A 12,999-nucleotide genomic window follows, 5' to 3' on the forward strand; every position below is an offset into this window, starting at 1 on the left:
CACTAGTCTGGGCCAAGTTAAATGAAAACATTAAGGTTTCCTGAAGGCCTTTCCCTCCAGCACTATTTGGAGACACACATTATTGTCTTACAAGAAGGATCTGATGGAAAGAACTCTTTCTCCTTTCAGTCAGAGAGTAACACTTCTTGTGTAAAGGAATTGAGAAACTCCAATTCCATACTGTCATTCTAATAAATGACTTCCATATAAGTATCATCCTATTCCACATGGAGACATTTATTGTAAAATGATCTGCAAGACGCTCCTCAGTCTCATCAATAGGAAAGTCAGAGTATGTAAGACAGCTATAGCCTTTCATTCACTGATGGAGAAATCATAAATTCCAAAAATAATTTGGCCTATATGTCACTCATGAGTTTACATGTTAAACATTTTTAATATCACAGAACAACAAAACCTGCCTTGGGTTGGTTTGGAAATGAATGTCAAGCAAGATTTATTTATTATGATGTCATATACATTTTTAAAACAAAATTAAATGCTCTCCAAATTTAGGTTAAAAATGAAAAAGGTTTTGTCAGTTATTGCATAGGCCTCAAAATTCATTTGAAAAAAAAATCTTATCTTATATTGGTTTATTACTCATTAGCCCTTTTAAGTTCACATAGCAAATCACCATTTTAAATACATACCAAGATAACACAAAAGTTACTGGCAAGTCTTCATTCAGTGTACTTCATTATGCAGAATATTTAATATGCCAAAGATGTAGGAGAAAAACCCCCTAAATTATGCAGAGGGGTAGCTGGCAGTAACTTAAGTTTTTATAAAGAGAACTAAGGCCAATACTTTTTTTTTTAAAATAGAGTTCAGATATCACACTTCAGGCTAACCAACAAATTGTTAACCTCCTTGAAATTACTTCTACTGTAGGCTTAAAATGCTAAAAACATACAATTTAAATAAATTAAAACATTCAAGTCCCCTACCACAACACACTACTAATTGGAGTGTGAAATCAGGCATTACCACATCATTCCTGCCTGATGAGATAATTTTGGTTCTCTTAAGAGCATTATACCAATATATTTATTTTTGCCACTAAGTAACATTTTCTTAAAGAAACCAAGTATGACTAATAACAGATTCCACTTCTGTCGTAATACATATGAATGAAATGAAGGACTGAAATGAGCACAAAGATGAACCTACTTATTCAAATACTGGAAAAAACTGGAGCAAGTACCTGGAATTTCTGACATGTGCCAAAGGAACCTATTTGTTATACATTTCAGAACATACTTAAACAAGCCATGATTGACTCACCAATAAGGGGGAAAACCCTAGAGAATCAGCTTTTATAAGACAAACATTTTATGTTTTAGTTAATGTTTCATTAACCTTAAGAACCAATGTTAAAAATTTAGTTCAAATATTTCAACATTGTTCCTTCTAACCTACTTCACTTTTCAGAAATATTCAGCATTAATATTACTTTTAATTTGATCCTATATAAATATTTTTTCCATTATTAAGGCACTAATTTTTAATATACTTTTAGCTTTGGAAGGGCACTATTTTAAGTGATATCTACACACACACACACACACACACACACACACACACACACACCAGTGTGGCTGAAATCTATAAGCAAAAAAACAAAATCTCAAAAAAACCTGACTGATGTGGGGTTAAAATATATATGATGCTACACCAGTTTTCCCAGATTCTCACTTTTCAACTCATTGTTTTGGCATCTTACAGACATAGATTTGCCATTTTATAAACTATAGTTAAACCTTACCAAATTATGGCTAATTTCTTCTTGATGTGTGCTATTAACACCCATTAACATCAATAAGAGTTACATGGTTGTATCAGGACAGAATTAAAGACTCTTCTGTATCATTAGAAACAAATGGAAACTTTGTAAAAGCCATTTTAACTTACTAGTAAAATATGGAATGACTTTTGCTCCTCTCTTATGGAGTGAAACACAACCATGAATCAAAAACATCTTTTGAAAATAAGTATAATTATTAATCTTTTCTAAAAGCCTGAAAATAAATCCTGAACACTTCGCTCACTTTTAGAACATTTTTTTTTGTGTTAAGCAGCAATGTCTTACATTTAGTTTTCTTAATGAAAGCAAACACTCTAAAATGCAAGAAATCTTGTATTTTATTTTAAGTGTAAAAATAAATACTTCACTTAGGAATGGAAGAAAAAATAAAGCACATTTAAATAGTTTTATTGCACTGTAAGTTGCCAATTCGTCTGTGAGTAGTTTCTTTGCAGATGAAAAGAAATCAAAATATAGGACAGATGTTGAGCAAACCACATTTAAGTTCTGTCACACACTGGCATTTTTCAAATGATTTTGGCTCATCTATTAAATAAGGTGCATTTTGCTTGATTTTAAAAAGGGAAACATGAGGAAATATTTAAAGGCCAATTGCTGCCAATTAACTTTGATCAGCAAAAGTTGTATTTGAATCCTTCAGATTCCTTCTCCTGTCTGAAATAACATACATTTATAAAATCTAGCAAAACAACAACTTGATGATTAATGCCTGTTGGCAGCCCTACCACAAGCTTGCTTAACGGCAGGATTTTAAATAAACAACTGTCTACATTAAGATGAGAGTGAAATGTAGCTATGGTCATGTTTTGTCATAATGAAGATAGAAGCAGCAGCCATTTTTTTGCTTTTAAAAGGTGATCTACCCGAGATCATGGAAGGATCAGGTCCCTCAATGGCCATAACAGTTTTCACCACAATCTTTCAAAGTTGTCAAGAGGAAAAAAAAAGTCAATGTAATAAGAAAGTCATTGGCATCTTGACACATGGATTGCTAGTGCAGAGGATACCAGAAGACCAAAAAAGAAACCTCATTATCTTGAGAAATGAGCCTGCTACCAAGCAGAGAAAGTCTGCAATGGAATATACTTCGGAAAGTGACAACATATGAAAAATACATGATTTGTTTCTGGCTCTAAGGCTGAACTTCCTCATACTGGAAGGCAATTGAGAAATTTGTAGCTTCCTATTAAAAATCTGTAGAAGTCAAAGTTTAATATTTAATGTCTAGATATTAAATTTTAATGTTTATATATAATTATGTCATAGACTACTTTACATGCTCATCTATTTAGATAAGAACACAAGAAAGACTTTGACAGTAAAATGTATTGATGTAGTTAAGTTAAACTTGTTTTACTTTATATTTATTTCACCAGCCCTATTTCCCTTAATGCAATACTCCATCATTGCCTGTCAGGCCTACCATTGTTTCGTTTGATAAAATAGGGAACAAATGCTAAATGGCTGACATAAAATAATTACTACTTACTTCTAAATCATTAAAGAACAGATGTGTGTCTGCCAAATTGAAAATCATTTCTTCCATTCTCAGTCCAAGTGAAACAGAAGTAGGTGGATCCTAGAAGAAGAATTTTTAAAAGTCAGTAACATACCTCCTTCTGTTATATGAAATCTTACATGATTTCAAATGTGATCTGGCTCTCACTTCAGAAGAAGGAATAGTAAGACTTTTGGACTGCAAGCAAAATTTAAAATATGCCACTGAGTATATTAAATTAATGAGCATCTAAAACATTGTGTTACAGAAGCAACCAAATGCTTAAAATGTTATTTTATGAGACCTGACTGTCTCATAAAGAAAATAATTCTCAACTACGACACCGTAAATAACTAAAATGTAAAGACTCAGTCACATAAAGTGTGGCAAAGCCAGTTACAGAAACATTTATTTAAAAGAAAAATAAGACACTACATGTTTAATAAATCCAGAAAACCACAACTACCCCATAGTCTCAATAACTTTACAACTCACTGAATTTAAATTCTCAATCATAAATACCAAGAACTAGCTACAACAAAGAGTTGAATTACAAAATGTATTATTTTATTCTCAATATATTGTAGTAAGAAAACATGAATGTCTATAGATAACAGTATTTACACAGAAAGCAACCAGGTCTGAGCCATTATGGGAAACAAGTGAGGACTGCACTGTCCCTACTACGATTGCTGGGAGCCACCCAAGCACTGAACGTCTGCCATCTGGGTGACGGCTCTCCATCCAACACATAGCCAACACTATAAGACACAGTCATGTCTATCAATCAATAGATGGTTGTCCATGACTGAAATGTACAGTTTGCCAAGTGATTCCTAGGAAATCTGACCCAGTAAGGACTAAGAAGAGAGACGACTCCATTCTCCCTTCCCCCTACCATTCCTCAGATTCCTCCTAGCTGGTCTGAACCAAGTGTATCCTTGGGATCCTCTGGCACTGAGGACAAACCCATGTGTTTTTCATGATGTGAAGTCACTGCAACTTCCCCTTTCAGGCCTTTTATTAAATCAAGGAATCAAAGGGCACTGTGTAACAATGTTGACGAACTACTACCTTCTCTGAGAAGGGAATGGAAGAGGCATACAAAGTGTTCTCATATGCCTTTATGACAGTCTAACAACAAGAGCAATGCTACCTTACATTGGCATAGAAGTTTTCACTTGCTTCCACAGCTATAATTTTTTATGCTTCTCTGTCAAGTACACCAGGAAGTGATTATCCCTGTTTGAAGAGGAAACTGAGGAATGAAAAGGTAGGATTTCCCTATATCACATGGAGTTAATGGAGGATTTGTCCAATCACAGCTATGTCTCTATTCCTTACATAAGGTAGATGCTTAAAAAACATGCTGAACTCTGTTAAATTGTGCCCCAAGCATAAGAACATAAATTCAAAGAGCTCCTCCTTTTCAAGTAAAACCATGACTGGCAGAATCATTGCTGAAGTTTATTTTAAATTTCGTTCATCTCCTTTTCTTATTCTCTATCTACCTAAATCCAGCTGCCCCTCCCAGGTCCAGCTGGAGGCCACTTCTCCTTCAAGGATTTGAGAGGAAGGAGTGTGTAATGTTAGAAAGAATTCTGAATAAGGAGTCATGAGATCTGGGTTCAAGTGCTGGCTCTGCTGCTAACTTGCTTTGTGTTCTTGCCAAAGTCTTTTTATTTTAATGGGTCTTATTTCCCCCCCCCCCCCAATTATAAAATGATAGGGTTGGACTAGATAATTTCTGAGTTTCTTTTCAAATCTGAGACTATGATTTTATGATCCAGCTATACCAACTTCACCCTTTTCTGAATTCCCACAGAATTTATCGTCTATATAACTAAATTCAGCATATAAACATACACTGCAATGCAGTTTACCATATTTCATGTGTGCATTTTCCTACAGTTCAATTCAATTCAACAATCACTATGTTGGTCCTGGGAGTACACAGAAAAATGAAAACCAGTTCCTGCCTTCAAGACATTTATAGTCTGGGGGTAGGAGTGGGAGAAACTTGTAAGGACATTATAGATATCTAAGTTACATGATGGATACTGCTAGAGCTGGAGTCCAGAAGACGAGTTTAAATCTTGCCTCAAATGCTTATTAGCTGTGCAACTTTGGGTAAGTGATTTTACCTCATGTCTGCCTCAGTTTCATCATCTATAAAATAGGGATAACCAGAGCAACTGCTTCCCTGGGTTGTTGTGAGGATCAAATAAGAGTTTTGCAAAGGGCTTTGCAGACCTTAAAGGTCTATATAAATGCTATTATTATTAGTAGTAGTATCAGTGGGGGTTGTGGTGGTGGTGGGAGGAGAAGGAGGAGGAGGAGGAGGCGGAGGAGGATTGGAAGCTAGGTGGCCCAGTAGATAGAATGCCCAGCCTGGAATCAGGAAGATTCCTCTTCCAGAGTTCAATCTGGCCTCAGACACTTACTAGCTTTGTGACTCTGGACAAGTCACTTAACCCCATTTGCCTCAGTTTCCTCATCTGTAAAATGAGCTTGTGAAGGAAATAGCAAATCACTCTAGTATCTTTGCCACGAAAACCTCAGATGGGGTCACAAAGAGTCAGACATGACTGAAATGACGTAAAAATAAAAGTAGCAGTATTATCATCATCATTGTCATTGTTATTATTTAACAGCTAGATTATAAGCATCTAGTGGTCAGTAGTATAACTCATAATAATAGTAGCTAGCATTTATACAGGCCTTTAAAGTTTGCAAAGAGGATTACTTATGTTACCTCATTTGATCTTCACAATAACCCTACAAAGCAGGTACTCTTATTATTCCCATTTTACAAATGGATAAACTTAGGCTAACAAAAGTTAATTTACTTGTCCAGGATCACACAGCTAATATATGTCTGAAGTAGGATCTGAACTCAGTTTTCTTTCTTATTCCAAGTTCAGCATTCTATCCATTATGCCACTGAACTGTCTCTACCATTTTTATCCCTCTTGATAATTACCAAAGTGCTATGTAGACAAGGAGAAAATAATTCTATGTAACAGAGAGAAATTAGATATTTCTTCCCCATTTCCTTTGAAGTGTGTCTTTTCAAATGACTTTTCAAAACTTTTGTTTTTCTTACAATAGTAGGCAATAATGAGGATATTACCTGATGGAACCAAAATTGTTGCAATTAGAGGAAGAGACTTGGCTTACTTATAGCTTTACTGCAAACAGCATTCTGCTTATATGAGTTCAAAGTCAGGTACAGAGCAGCCAATACTATCAGGCACCATGATGACATCATGTAATGGCTTCCTTGCTTTCTAAACCAGAGAAATTTTGAACTACTTTTTAGAATATCACTCTCTTCCGCACCTCTTATCATACTTAGTCTTCTTTGAACACATTTGTTTGACAATAGAGAAAAGTGAAGCAATGAGAGACTAGAGAAGAAAAAAAAAAACCCATCAGTGTTGGGTAGTGAAAATAGAATAGGCAAAGTAAGAAAACAAGGGTTTTGTGAGTTGATGGAAAGGAAGTCAAGAAAATTCAGGAATGACAGTGCACAGCTGAACCTTAATGAACATAAATGATCCACATACGTAACTAGGAATTGCCTCTATGTTAACAAAACTCCATTTTCCATGGAGTTTTGTATCAAATTTCAAGTTTAAAAGTATTTGAAAGAAATCTTAGAATTTTTCAAGGCTGATAGGGGATTGAGGGTCTAGTTCATCTGCCCCTCTCAATAAAGAAAAATCCCTTCATCAGTATTCTTACCAAGTGACGACACAGCCTCTGATTGAAGGCTTCCAAAAAGAGGAAATATGTCACTTCTCAAGATAGCATATTCCAGGGGTGGCTAGGTGGAGCAGTGAATAGAGCACCAGCCCTGTAGTCAGGAGGACCTGAGTTCAAATCTGGCCTCAGATACTTAACACAAAAACTAGCTGTGTGACCTTGAGCAAGTCACTTAACCTCAATTGCCCTCCAAAAAAAAAAAGAAAGAAATTATGTATTTTGGGCAGCTAGGTGGCACAGTGAATAGAGGACCGGCCCTGGAGTCCGGCCTCAGACACTTGACACACTTACTAGCCGTGTGACTTTGGGCAAGTCACTTAACCCCAATTGCCCTCCAAAAAGAAAAAAAAAGATAGCATATTCCACTTTTGGATAGTTTTTCCTTATATGGTAGAATTTTAAGGCTAGTGACACAGCATTTACTGTAGGTGGGATGGTCACCTCATTTTTCTTAATAATTCTTATGCCAAGTTGTAAGGCAATCATAGTAGTTATATTTTTATATTTCCCTATGAATTAACATAAATGTACAATCTCTCTTTAATTATTAAATAAATCAAGTCTAACTTTGTATATTTGCAACTCCTTACCCACTGTTCCTAGTTCTGGAGCCAACCAGAGGAATTTAAGAAATGCTGATGAGTTTTAAATATCTGTTTATAAATTTATTACAATTTGAAAAAACTAAAATGTTTTTATAAGCATTTTAAAGTGAAAGAGGGCTCTCACAAAACCTTGGTTTTTTGGAATGTTAGTCCTTCAGGTGAGGCAAGCTAACTTTCTAAGGGCACAAGATATCCTTAAGTACACTGGAAAATTTTAAATGATCAAATGGTATGTTAGAGCAAAATTAGCTAGTAATGAAAACTCAAACAGCTGTTGCTCAAACAACATACCAGGCTGCTATGTGGACTTACTTCGATTCACCATAGAATCAGGCTAATAAAATGACATGGTGTCATAACTATGTTAAAAATTATTTTATGTGCCAACAGTATAGGGACTCATTACATTTAGTTAAATGCCAGTTCTGAGATATATATATTCCCTGATGTTGTTACTTCTTAACATAATTCTCTAAGACATAGTCTTATTACTGATTCTACCATTAAATGAATTACTCTACCATTTTAAAGTATGCAACACACTTCAACCTTTTGATATAACTTACTTCATAGAAAACAAACCAATTAGTTTTTGGCCTCATGGTTACCAAGCTTTGGATGCTGACAAAGACTTTAAATGATTAACAGGGAAGTGATACTCAGATAAAAAGGAAATAAGAAAAGATCTCTAACTTGTCCATAATAAATGGTAAGTTACCTATAATATATACCTACATCCTCTGATCCTGAAAGAACTGGCCAATGTGATTGCAGAGTCACTCTGTCAGTGATATTTGAAAGCTTGTAGGAAATGAGAGATGCTACAAGATTGGGGAAGGGCAAATGTGGTCATTATTTTCAAAAAAGGAAAAAAAGTAAAGTCTGAAAAACACAGGCTAGTGAACTTGACTTTGGTTTCTGTTCTTGAAATGATCTTTAAAGAGATGGTTGCTAAATATCAAAAATGAGAAAACACTTAGGTGGCACAGTGGATAGAGCACCTGGCTTGGAATCAAGATGACTCATCTTCATGAGTTCAAATCTGGCTTCAGATACTTACTAGCTGTGTGACCCTGGGCATGTCACTTAACCCTGTTTATCTCAGTTCTTCATCTGTAAAATGAGCTAGAGAAGGAAAATGGTAAATTACTCCAGTATCTTTGCCAGGAAAATGCCCAATGGGGTCATAAAAAGTTAGACATGATTGAAATGACTCTAACAGAAACAAAAATTATAAAGAGCCAATGTGGTTTCATCCAGAGCAAGCTATGCCAACCTAATTGCTTCTCTTTTACTGACAGGATTAATAAAGAAGTAGATAAGAGGAATTCTGTAGATATAACTCCTCTAGATTTTAGTGAAGTTTTTGATAAAGTATACTCTAGGGTTCTTTTGGAGAGGCATGGATTATACAATAATACAATCAAAAGGATTCCAAACTAGGTGAATGCCTGGTCTCAACAAGTAGTTCCTGATGGTTGTGTCAAAATGATGGAAGGTTTTCAGTGGATTATTCCAGTGATCTGTACTTGGCCCTGTGCTGTTTAATATTTTTATCAAAGATTTGAATAAAGGCAGAGAAGGCATACTCATCAGATTTGCATATGACAAAAACCAAGTAGGGACAGCTAACTCACCGGATGACAGAGCCAGGATCTAAAAGGATCTTGAAAGGCTGCACAATTAGAATAAACATAAGATAAAATCCAATAAGGATGAATGTAAATTATTACACTTAGACACAAAAAATCAACTCCACAAATAGAAGTTAGGGAAGGAATAAACAGAGAACAAGTGTTCAGAAAAGGGCCTGGGGTTTCAGTAGACTACAAGCTCAATATAAGTCCACAGTGTAATGTAGAAGCAGAGAAAAAAAAAGCCATAATGAAATCTTGGGCTGCATTAAAAGGCACATGGTTTCCAGGAATATGGTAAGCCCACCATTCTCCTCTCCTTCTCAGAGTAGATTATTATGTTGCGTTCTAGGCCCCACAGTTTAAGAAACGGTATTGGTATGGTGGAGAGATTTTAGAGAGGGCAAGTAAGATGGTGACAGTCTTTGATTGATGTTTTATGGGTATCCATTGAAGGAACTGGTCATATTTAGCTTATGAATGGGAAGGGAACAAGCATTTATATAATACCTACTATGTTGCCAGGCATTGCGCTAAGTACTTTACAAATAGACCACTTGACCCTCACAACAACCCTGTGAGGTAGGTGCTATTATTATCCTCATTTTAAAGCTGAGGAAACTGAGGTGAACTGAGGTTTAAGTGACTTGTTCAGGGTCACACAGCTAGAGGTCAGATTAAAACTCAGGTCTTATCTGTGCGGCATGATAGCTATCTTCAATTTAAAGGGTTGTCTTATAGAAGAGAGTTCATAATTGTTTTGTTTGACCCTGGAGGGCAGAACCAGTAGAAAAGGATGGAATTTGCAAAAAGAAAAATTTAGGCTTGGTGTCATGAAAAACTTGCTAAAAATTAGAGCTGCCCCAAAGTGGAATGGCTTGCCTGGAGAGATGGTGTTCCCTCCTCCTTTGAAGTCTTCAAACAGAAGGAAGACCACTTATTGGATAAGTTCTAGAGGGTATTTTTCTTAGTGTATGAATTGGACTGGAGAGGGTTGCTGAGATCCCTTTCCAACTGTCAAATTCTGCGATTCTGATACCTTGTTTAAATAATTTAAAGGATTGTTTCTTTTGATAGGTATTTGCACTTATTCCCAATACTTCTTGATTTTCCTGTTAAGAATATCTATTATTAAGCATTCAAATACCCAAGATAACAGTTCTGAAAGTCCCTTAAAACCATATAGTTTTAAAACAATAATGAATAAACCACCCCTTTTTGGTTGCTCAGTCATTTTGTTATGTCTGATTCTCCATGACCCCATTTTAGGTTCTCTTGGCAAAGAATAAATCCTCGTGATCATGTAATCTGACCATCACATTTTACAGAGAAAATGTAGGTTGAGAGAAATTGAATGATTTGCCCAAGGTCACAGAACTAGTTAATGATAGAGCTGCATTTAAAATCAAGCAGTGACCATCAGACCACTCAAAAACTTTCAATGGCTCTTCACTGATTATTGAATGTAGTTCAAATCTTGCCAAACTTGACTACTTACCATTCTCCAAACTTGTTCAACATTTCCCAAGCATCTGTTCCCACTGTCTTTTACTCTTAGAATGTACCACCTCTTCCCTTATTTGCTTATTAAAATGCTTATTTATCCTTCAATGTCCAGCTCTAAGACTCCCTTCTGCAGGATGTTTCCCTTAATTCCCTTTTCTCCCCTCTCTGGAAGAACTGTCAGCACTTCTCTTAAAGAATTTCATTTGTACCTTGTGCTTGTCACTTCCTATTTTGTTTTTTATTCATTATTTGTTTCATCTTTTCCCTTATACTGTAGGAATGCAGCATGATTACTTGAAGGCAACAATCATGTATTTTTTATTTTTGTACTTCTGAGTGTCTTAGCACAATACCTTAATCAATCTTAGTAAATTAGTAAAACAAAACAAAGAAACTTAGAGAAAAAATATTTGTCTTTAAAAAATATCCTTACATTCTTACAACCTCATATCAGGCATAATTTTAATTTTTTTCCATCTCAAATTTACAATATTTTTATATATTTAAAATGCTTAACATTTTTCTGACCTGAGGAATAAGATAAAACATACTATTAACAACAGTTATCAAGTAAATATTAGTTCAAAAACAGCTTGGAAGAAAAATGTACAAATCAGTTATAAATTTGATAATTTTCACATACTAAGTCTTTAAGCTAACATTTCTTATGTCTTTTAAGACAACAAATGCTGAAGTTGAAGCCAGGGTTGCTTCATATTTAAAGTCATAGTAGGACATCCAACAAGATCAGAGGACAGTTAATTATTAGGTTCATCCACTCTGTGTACATTAAATTCCTACTTAGTGAAATTCCTATGTTTTTATAGAAGTGGCACAAGGTTCTATGAGTAGCTCCATAGGAAGCTAAATGATGGCTGACCCTCCCTGACTGTGATTGTCTGGAGCTAAATCTAGCCAGGCATTGAATTTCTGTCCTTTTTGGAAGGGAAGGAGTATTTATAAGCACCTACTATGTGCCAGGCACTGTGCCAAGGGCTTTACAGATGTTATCTCATTTGGTCCTCACAACAACCATGGGAGGTAAATACTATCCTCATGCCCATTTTATAGGAAACAGAGGCAGATAAAGGTTAAGTGATCTGCCCAGGGCCACATAGGCATTGTCTAGGGCTGACTTTGAACTTAAGTCTTTCTGACTTCAGGCCCAGAATTTTATCCACTGCCCCTAGGAATCTTCAATGTCTTTCTGTTGTCTCCAAGGAAAATATAAACTCAGTCTGTGATTAAGGCTTTTGCTATCTGGTTGTAGCTTGTCTTTTCAAGTGCACGGCACCTCTCCCTCACACATGCTCCTGCCAAATTGGACTATGAGTCTTTGCTGAATTGGGCATTCTATCGCCTGTCTCCACCCCCTTGCAGTGGCTGTCCACATACTTGCAATGCAATTTTCCTCTTCAGATCCTGAGCTTCCTTCAAGGTTAAGTTCATATGCCACCTTCACTAGGAAGTCTTCCCTTATCCCCCCATCTCTAACTTCTCAAATAATCATATTTCTCCTCACCATGTCTGTCTTGTAAGGCCTCATAGTGTTTGAGACTGGGTGCTGCTTTTCATTGTTGTCTTTGCCCCTCCCACCCCCCAGCATGGCCTCTTTAACACACAAAGCATTTAATAAATTCTTGTTGGGCGGAACTGGATTGGTGCAAGATTGGGGTGGTTTCTACAGATATCATTGTACAAAATATATAATTTTGTGCTATTCATAGATCCTTCTTCATGAAAGCAAAGCAGTAGAGTGAAATGGCTTGAAAAGAGAAAAGAAAATTGAATGTTACATTATTTCTCCAGAAAAAGGATGTGTGAATTACTGTGGCTTTTATGCAAAATATAAAAAAAATCCTGCTGATGAGGGAAGGCATTATTTTAAAAAATCAGCGACAGTTACTTCTCCCCACTCCCTGTTTAAAAAAACAAACAAACCCAAACTCTATTAGTATGATATTAAAATGATAAACTTCCTTTGCACACATTCAAGCCAATAAAACAACTACTTAAGGAACTTGCTGTAATTTTAACTTGCCCTTGTTGATAGTTTCATTATTTCAGTACAAAATTTGCATTTGTGCATACAAATTTTAATTGAGTATGTGTTTCTATTTTACACATATGTGTAAATGTGTATATATACATACCAAAAGA

At 35.6% G+C, this 12,999-nt stretch overlaps 1 protein-coding gene across 3 annotated transcripts in view; it reads right to left on the reverse strand.

Annotated features, from left to right (window-relative positions):
* EYA1 (EYA transcriptional coactivator and phosphatase 1) overlaps positions 1-12,999 on the reverse strand; it is a 345,032-nt gene that overhangs the window by 49,240 nt on the left and 282,793 nt on the right. For all 3 annotated transcript variants that reach the window (XM_069100112.1, XM_069100110.1, XM_069100111.1), the window contains one exon: positions 3,318-3,407. In XM_069100112.1, the coding sequence (XP_068956213.1) occupies positions 3,318-3,407 (90 nt within the window). The remainder of the gene's footprint in view (positions 1-3,317; positions 3,408-12,999) is intronic.

Source organism: Petaurus breviceps, unplaced genomic scaffold, assembly GCF_028583685.1.
Source record: "Petaurus breviceps papuanus isolate PSGF00001 unplaced genomic scaffold, PetGlider_PUasm1.0 38, whole genome shotgun sequence".
In the NCBI taxonomy this organism is placed as follows: Eukaryota; Metazoa; Chordata; class Mammalia; order Diprotodontia; family Petauridae; genus Petaurus; species Petaurus breviceps.